At 40.7% G+C, this 8,737-nt stretch overlaps 1 protein-coding gene across 3 annotated transcripts in view; it reads left to right on the forward strand.

Annotated features, from left to right (window-relative positions):
* The window catches only part of CEP162 (centrosomal protein 162), a 54,853-nt gene that overhangs the window by 1,058 nt on the left and 45,058 nt on the right, over positions 1 to 8,737 (forward strand). For 2 of the 3 annotated variants that reach the window (XM_006038397.3, XM_025194901.1), the window contains exons 2-4: positions 3,060 to 3,246; positions 4,302 to 4,363; positions 7,687 to 7,802. In XM_006038397.3, coding sequence (XP_006038459.3) covers positions 3,060 to 3,246; positions 4,302 to 4,363; positions 7,687 to 7,802 — 365 coding nt within the window. The remainder of the gene's footprint in view (positions 1 to 3,059; positions 3,247 to 4,301; positions 4,364 to 7,686; positions 7,803 to 8,737) is intronic. The other variant, XM_025194902.1, reaches the window with a different exon arrangement.

Consider the following 8,737-nt stretch of genomic DNA (forward strand, 5'->3'; position numbering starts at 1 on the left):
CCACTGGAGCAGATGTCCCTGGTAGACAAAGAGTATATTCAGCCAAACACCAAGTATTATCTGTTGGTATGAGAGAACAAGTGAAATGATTAAATATCTCAACCCGGCAGTTTTTGTATGGGATATCTTTCTCCCTCCATTCTTTCAGTTTGCCTTCCACATCTTCACAGCGCAAAATTAATCAAAAAGACTATCAGCATTTATCAGTCTATTTAATGATTCAGTGTCAAATATTTTGCATACAAAATACATCTCAATGTTATTCCATTCAGGACAGAGGTGAAGGTTAATCCAATTAAATGTGGAAGTAACCAGCAAAAGAATCTTCCCAAAGTGTCAGATCATTCATGGCACAGTCATAAAGCTGAAGAAAACATCTGAGCAAGTAATCTTTGGTTATTTTTCCTAAATGACTCAATTCTTCTCTTGCATTAATTGGTACATATTTCAGCATTTTTGTTGACAAGTTTTGTCTTCAGTGATTGCAACTCTCTTGATGCTTCAAAAGCTGATATAGATTGTCATTCCATGCATTGGATGGCCTGCTTAAAATTCTCTCACTGACAATGCACAAATAGCAACCAAAATTTCCTGCATTCATTTTGAAAGAAACTAAGAATCAGAGTTGGACGTTTAGGAGGATGTTTGAGCCTTTAAAAGCATACTTCATCAATTTCAAGAACACACTGTATTACTGGATGTTATGACAGAAAACATGTTATGCTGAAGCAAGATTTTTGTAGTCGACATAGGTTTGGTCACAGAATTCTTGCGGTTTGGTTATATGAACTGTGTAAATTTGAAAATATTTATATTTCTTCACTACAAGCAGTTCTAGTTTTAGTGGAAGAGCATCACAGCTTGTCTGGACACAATTGTGTTCTATGTAGGCCCCGCTACCAACTCCAAGGAAATCTGTTCCACCTTTCTTTCGATTTTGTAACAATGTTGGTTTTCCTGCAAAGTTCAGTTAGTGTTATCACCACAGAAACCGATGACTTTGTGTGCAGTCCCATGTTTCTGAATGGAACTTTCAGTAACATTTGCAGTGATTTCAGATGTTTCTCCTTTGTTAGAGTGAACATTTAACAACTTTCATGCCATTTAAAGGATTAATAAACTGAATCAATTGGGATTAGCTTTACTGCTTTCCTGTTTGATGTATCAACTGATACAGTGATAAAATGTGTTCTAGCCAATTCTGTAGACAGTTCATCTTTTGACATTGGGACTAGTACGTTTAATGTAATAGCTTTGCTTTTTGTATGTGCACACAAAAATTTTGAATAATATTTTTTTAATCAGTTTTGATGAACAGTCACTAGAACAGAAAGAGAGATCCTGTTAGACATAATGGTGTGCGAATGTACCTTCTGCAGCTGCACAGTTAAGCTCTGTGTCCCAGTAGTATTTTGTTTGAAAAACAAAGTAAGCTTTGCACTCATAGATGCTGCCTCAATTTCAGATTTATGTTTCTTTGTTTGAAGATGGTCTGTGATATTGCTATGACTTCTATGAGCAACAGAAAATGTAGATGAACAATGTACACAAGTAACACGCTCTGTGTCAGCTCATTTTTAGAAAAGAAATTCGAAATTCAGAGCATCACTGAAAGTACATTTATGTTTTCTTACTGAAGGTCCTTCATTCCTGTTAGAAGACATTTTAAAACAACTACACTGTTATAACTCTCTTGGCACTGAGGAAAAAAAATTCATACAATCGTGGAATATGAGGGTTGGGAGGGACCTCATGAAGTTATCTAGTCCAGCCCCCTGCTTAAAGTAGGATGAGCCCCAACTGGATCATCCCAGCCAAGGCTTTGTCTACCCAAGACTTAAAAACATCCAAGGATGGTTCTACCACCTCTCTGAGTTTTCAGGAAGCTGGTGGTACGCAGCCCGGAGGGACCATTAAACAACCCAAACAATGTGTGTCAAGCTCTGGGCTCTCACATGGGGCTTTCAGCACCAGGAACCCCATCTCCGCAAAGCAGGAGCAGCCCTGCACTGCCCTTGCCACTGCTACAACCTCCGCAGCGCAGCACCTCTTTCAGCCCTAGGTTAAGCTCAGAAGAGCGACCAAGTTGCGGGTGGGAAGGTGGATATCCCGACAGAGAACAAGAGCAACGGGTCACTTTAGCAGTGTTCCAACTGTGCATTGGTGGGGGAAGTGCAGAGAGGAGGAAAGACCCAGGAAGATTTGGCAGAGCCGTGGGGCTGTGTCCCTCCCCTGCCATGCCCCCCTAGTGCAATCCTGCTGCCTGAGGGGCCCCAAGTGACGACACCCAGATTCCACACCTATTCCAACCACACAGGTGCAGGACGGGAGATGGGGCACTCAGGCCTAGGTGAAATGGAGCCAGCCAGGGCTGTACTACCAGGGTAGAGTCCAGAGCTGCTTTCCCCCCACCCTCCCAAATAGAGGCAGGGAAGGTCCCCTGTTCCCCTTAGGGCAGGGGTCCAAGCCACCCCCACCGGAAATTCCCCCTTTCCCTGAGCTCCACCCAGCAGCAGTCACTCCCTGGTCTCAACTCTGCTGGGCTACAAGCGATGAACTTGTGCAGCAGTCAAGGCTGGCCTTAGGGGTGAGTGAGATGGATAACTATCGTGAGCACATGTGAGCAGCCCACACTTAAAGCAGCTCCCTCCCCCAGCCCCACTTCACCCGGGCCACTCCCTACCCCAAACAGGAGGAATGGTGCCGGCCTGCCTCCAGCTGCTGCTCAGGGGGAGCTCAGCTAGGCATGTGGGGGTGGATGGCACCAATCCAGGATTTATGCTTCAATTTTCACCGACTAGCCAGGACACTGGGACAGCCTACAAAATCCAGAACTGCCCCAGCCAAACTAGGACATATTGTCCACCCTATAGTACACCCTTCTCTCTGTAATAACTGCAAAAGGGTCCAGGTGCTTCCAGTCCTTTATGGGATTCTGGAGGCTATTCATGCTTATTTAATATCATAATAGTTGTATGATTTTACTCATTAAACTAATGGATATTCTATATATTAAGATTGTACTGTTAAAATTAGACTATAATTGTTTTTAAACTTAGATTCAGTTGTGGCCTCTGGGCCTAATCCAAGCATTTTAGGAGTTGGATTGGATACTTTGGAAGAACAAGAAGAAAAAGAGAGGTTCTTTGCCAAACTTGAGAAAGGAGCTTCATCTACCATTGATTATTCAAGATTAAACAAAGAGCTGGATTCTAATGATTCTCTGGTATTAGCACCATTTAGCCGGTATGTGGAAAACACCCTAACAAACTCAATTAAAGTACTTTATCAATGAATTAATGAACATTTATCATAATGATGATGTTCAGAGGCCTAAACTACAATTGGGGCCTCATCTTGCTAGGTGCTGTATTACATGTATGAATGTGTAAAATGATGTGATTCCTAAATCTTAAAATAGGGCACAAGTGAACCTAACAGACAACAGGAGAGAATGAAGGGTGAAGGGATAAAGGTCATAGTGATAAGTGTATGTTTACATAAATCTCAGCACAACTTAATGGTTACCAATTATTTCAAGTGTTTTTGTTTTTTTGCTTTTTTTTTTTACCACCCATGAAATGAAAATAAATACATTTTGCTAGGCATTTCACCTTTTTTATCAGCTGATGGATTCCCTATAGGAGTCATGTTAGAAGGGAGTTTTCAGAGAGGAATTTAAGTAATGCTTTTGTACACAAGAGCATGGAAGGCATTCCATGTGTAACAGGCAACACGTAAGTTCAAAGACGTGGGGGGTAGTGAACAAATGAGCATTCAAGACTCCCATCATTGAGGGAGCAGAAAGAGTGAAATAAGGTACCTTTAAAGTAGAGCAGACAAGGAAGCAGGGGTAGAGTTCTGAAAAAAATCTTTAGAAGTGAAGATAAAATGTTTTTATTTAGAAGAAGGGGGGCAAAGGGATAGACACCAAGGCTGTGGTGTGACAGTTAGCAAAGATGATGATATTGTTCCTGTTATGAGGTTATGATGTGGGTGTGAAGTATGCCAAAGAGGAAATCTTATAAATTCAATAAGATGATAAGGGCCTGGTTGAGAGTTCTGGCTGTGTGGGCAATAACTGTAACATATCTGTTAATTTGCACTGAAATTTATGTGTATGTATTTTTATAAAAACAGTTTATTGGTAATAAGGTCTGGTATTTAAGTTTTAAAATGTATCGATATTGTTAAAATTACCTGCAAGAAGCAACATGCTTTTTATCATCGTTAGAACAAATCCTAAAAATTTATCTCCCTACCCATATGTCAACAGCAAAGTCACTTTCACGCTTTTGCAGGAATGAACAGGCTGTTGAACAAATGGAAGAGGAAAAGGAATCTAAACACGACGAGAGATCTGGTATTACAATTATTCTTTCACATAGTTCTTTAAGTTGTGGAGTCCCTTGTATCATTATTTTATATTCCTCAGTTTATAAGCTAAGAAAACAAAACCTTAACCAGCTGAATAGCTAATAAAAATGGACTTCCTGATGGGGATTCATTGTATAAGGTACCAAAGTTGTCAAAAAAAAATGCAGACTGTAGAGCAGGATCTACATTGGGTTATACATTAAAGACCTGAAAAGAAAGAAAAAAAAGGGAAAAGTAAAAACTCTTAGTGTTTCTTATCCTCTACTCTGTATTGTTTTATAAAGTGAGCCACAATGTATTTGGGCCCATTTATATGAACTATTTGATTTCCTTCATTAAATTAGTTCTTCAGCTTTGGGAGATTAATTTTTCTTTTCAGTCCATTGTAATTTTGCTGCTCTTCAATTTTTTTTTTACCTCCTTTGTTATGTTTAGTTGTTTATGTCCCCTCAACTTCTACTTTTCTTCTTACCTCTCTTCCCTACTTCCCTCCTGCTGGTTCACCCTTTTTGTTTTGTTTCATCCCACCTTTCCTCTTCTGTCTCATATTCTGTTCTTATCACTCTATCCTTTTTTGTTTGTTTGTCTTCCCCTTTCACTACTGCTGTGGTATTTTCCTCTGGGTCTCTCTGTTCCCATTTCTCTAGTTCATTATTGTAATCCCATCCCTTTCTTCTATTCTGTGATGAAGAGCAGAGTGCTTTTCTAATGCAAAAAAAAATTCAATTCAAATTTGTCAAAAGAATATCTAGAGTCCTGATAAGCAATCATAATAAATGCTTATTAAGTGTGTCTTTGTTAACCTTAAAGAACTAAATGAAATCTTCCTCATTAAAATTGATGGTATCTGATACTTTCAACATTTTAATAAGGATCTTAGAACAAATGGAATCTTTAAAGAAAATAAAGGGATAAAAGTTGCTTGTTAAATTCTTGTATTTTCTTGCGACAAAATCAGAAGGTATAGCTTTCAGGGAATGATGAGCAATCCTGTATGCAACTGTTTTACTATGTACAGGGGACAGAAATGGAAGTGATATTAAATAATGGTATATATACTGCACAAATTGCTGTGGTAATTTATGAATATTAATATGCAATAATTGTCTGACCTTTTTGTGTGACCAAGTCAGTGAGAGGATGATAATCAATAGTGCATCATAAGACTTCCCTAAATAAATACATTGATCTAACTTGGGGCTGCGAGAAGAACAGATAGGGAAATAATACAAGGGCGTCTTAGACAAGAATATCTAGGAAACGGGCCAAACTTTTAGGTCATCTCTGTTGTATTTTAAACTTTGTTTTGCAATGCTGGAACGTTTTAGGTCAAAGGATTATAATCAGTTAGAGCCCTGTGAAGATAGGGTCATTTGACAAAATGTACCTAGGGAGGCAGACTGACCCAGAGAGGATGGGGTTTGTTACTATATATGCCCATTGAGAGGCGTTACATTTGTGTTGGAAACGAAGCCTTTCTTCCTGCACAAAAACAGAGCATACAACCATTCAAGGGATTTCTTGCAGAAGATAAATGGCTCTTCCACAAGGAAGTTCTACTTTTTCTGACTAGAAAGATCTCTCTCCCAAGTATCCCACAGTCTTCTACTCTCCTTTCCTCCCTCCAAGGTTGCCCTGAGTCTGCAGGGGGCAGGGGTATTTCCCCAGGCTGCAGCCCTGGGGGTTTTAGCCCTGGGGGTTGGTTCTCTTTCCCCCTCTCCCCTAAGTCCAGACCAGGAAACCGGTCTGTGCACAGGGAGGGAGAATTTCCTGGAGCTGGATCCATCCTGCTATGGGACAGGTCTAGCTGCACTGCTTCTGCCTCCTGCTCTATATACCACCCCCAGGTGACCTAGAAAGGTGTGCAGAGTGGGGACCGTTTTTCCACAATGGGAACTGCTGCTGGACTGTTCCCACCATGGGAAAATCCCCACTGGCTGATTGGTGGGATAGGCAGGAAGGAGGGGCATTCTTCTGGGGCAGGAACTCTCCTGGTGCTCTGGGAGGGCTTCAGCCCTGGGCTTATCTGCCTCCCACTCCTTGCACTCCTCCAGGGTGACCCAGAGGGGTGCATGGATCAAGGGACATTCTCCCATGGTAAAACCCTGGGGCTTTGAAGTGGTTCCTGTTGTGGGAAAAGTGTCTCCTCACCTACTCATCCCACCAGTCAGCTGATTTTTTGAATTCTTAGCACTAGAAAAATAGGTCAGGTCTTGGAGTATACATGTATTCCAGCTCCGCGACTGAAGAGCTGCACAGGTGAGCTCTCCAGCCAGGGGGCACTAGAGGGCATTGTTTCTGTGAAATCCTTAGTGCTAGAAATGAATGCCTGCCCATGGCTTTTGTCTACTTTAAAGATGTTTATAGTCTGGACAGTAAAGCTCAAGGGTGCCTATACACGTTCAGCAAAACTGCTCCAACGTGCTGTAATTACAGCCTGTCAGAGCAGACTTGATCAATTGGGCAAGGATTAATTCATTTAGACTCTTGGGGCATTTATACACGATTAATCAAGTCTGCTGGAGTGTGGTGATTACCACGCTCCAGCAGACTCCAGCATCACGTGTATCAGCATCCCTACACTGAAAAATCGCGGCAGGGTGCTTTAACGAAAGCTTGTTCAATGAGATTTAGTTAAAGCGCCCCTGCCACTATTTTTCAGCATGGGGATGCTGATGTACATCATGCTCCGAGTGCTTTAATTAGAGCAGCTCTTACAGCCACTCTAATTAAAGCACAGCTTTCCACACTGCTAGAGCACATGTATAAAAGCCCCAAGAGTCTAAACGAATTAGTCCTTGCCCAAATCCAGGGGACTACAAACATTGTAGAAAACCAAGCATATCATTTAGAAGTTTTGATTGTTTTTAAGGTATAGTTTTGTTTTTTACGAGAAGCAAGGGGTTTTGACGATTTTCTTTTTTTCCTGGATCGACTGTATAGTTTGGGGGGGAGATTCTTAAGGTATGCTTTTGTTTTAAATAAAAAATAAGAAAGCTGCTAAGTAGCTGATTACTACTGTTGTTGTCCTAGAAAGCACAAGACCGCAGGGCCTGAGCCTAACTCAAAATCTGCTGAGGTCATGGTTAATAAATGGGGACTGCAAATCAGTACCTGATCTGTGTGAGAGAATTGCAGGATTTAATCCTGAAAAAGGGAATAATCCTTGTTGCAAAACGCCCTAAAGCCTTCTGTGTCTGTGAAAGGCACAATATTTCTTAGTTGCAAATAGAAGAAAAAACGTTTTCCCCCTACTGACCGTATCCTCTACAAATATTCATCCTTATTCCATTCTTAATTGTATTTCAGAAGATTATAGTGAAGATTTTGCAGACGAGGAAGATGCTATTACTCCTTCTAAAAGTGAAAATAATCAAGTTAAACAAACGACAAGATCAGATGATGACTTAAGTGTCCAACGACAGGTATGAATTAATATTTAGATTACTGAATTTTGGTGTGTCATATGTTTGCTATGCTTGAGCAATTTGTTTGTATATGTTTACAGTCCTGGTGGTAAAGCTTAAAATGCTACATTTTATTCCTTCTTAAAAGTCTGTTACTTTACATGAAGTATTTGAGTTTTATAGAGGTGTGCAAGTGTGCACCATTGTGTGTGCATGTGGAATTCACAGCGATGTATAAATATTTTCAGTGTACTAGCATCAGATCTGAAAGAATAGAGGTATTTGAGTATGATGTTCCCTAAAAGAAGGTACACTTCCAGAAGTTTGATATTGATGAATAATATCAAATCTTGATTAATCTGCTTGTTTATTTGTATCTTGTGAATTAAGAATCACAGGTTGCAAGTGTAGTACTGGTATGTGCTGCTAGGTACATCAGCCTCTGGATTGAAGGGGCTTCTCTCCTTTGGAGCTACTGAGTTTTAATGGGATGAATTAAACATTGGTGAGCCTCTATTCTTTAAAGCCAATGAGTGCTACAGAAGAAGGAAAACATGTATTATGGAGAACTGGAAAAAACTAAGGACCCAGTCTCCTTTTATTTTTCTCTTTTCCACTCTGTCTCCCATATTGTAACTGCACTTGGATAGAATAAATCACTTGGCAAGTAAGTTGCCAACATATTTGTAGAAAGCTAATTGGGACTTTTATATATTGTGACCACTTCACAGAAGGGTCATGCACTTGGTGATTCTAGCCACTTGGGATTCTTTCAGCGAAATGGGAATGCCACAGTGGCATGGAGATGGTGCAGCAGCACTGCACTTGTCCTTTTGCATTCTCTGGCATAGAGATTGAGGTCACAGCAGCTCTCTGATCTAGTTATACCTTTAGGGTCTCGGAGCTTGGCCTGGAGCAACTCTGAGGTTGTCCAGTTTTGGCCAGAGGCTGGC

Source organism: Alligator sinensis, unplaced genomic scaffold, assembly GCF_000455745.1.
Source record: "Alligator sinensis unplaced genomic scaffold, ASM45574v1 scaffold1128_1, whole genome shotgun sequence".
Classification (NCBI taxonomy): Eukaryota; Metazoa; Chordata; order Crocodylia; family Alligatoridae; genus Alligator; species Alligator sinensis.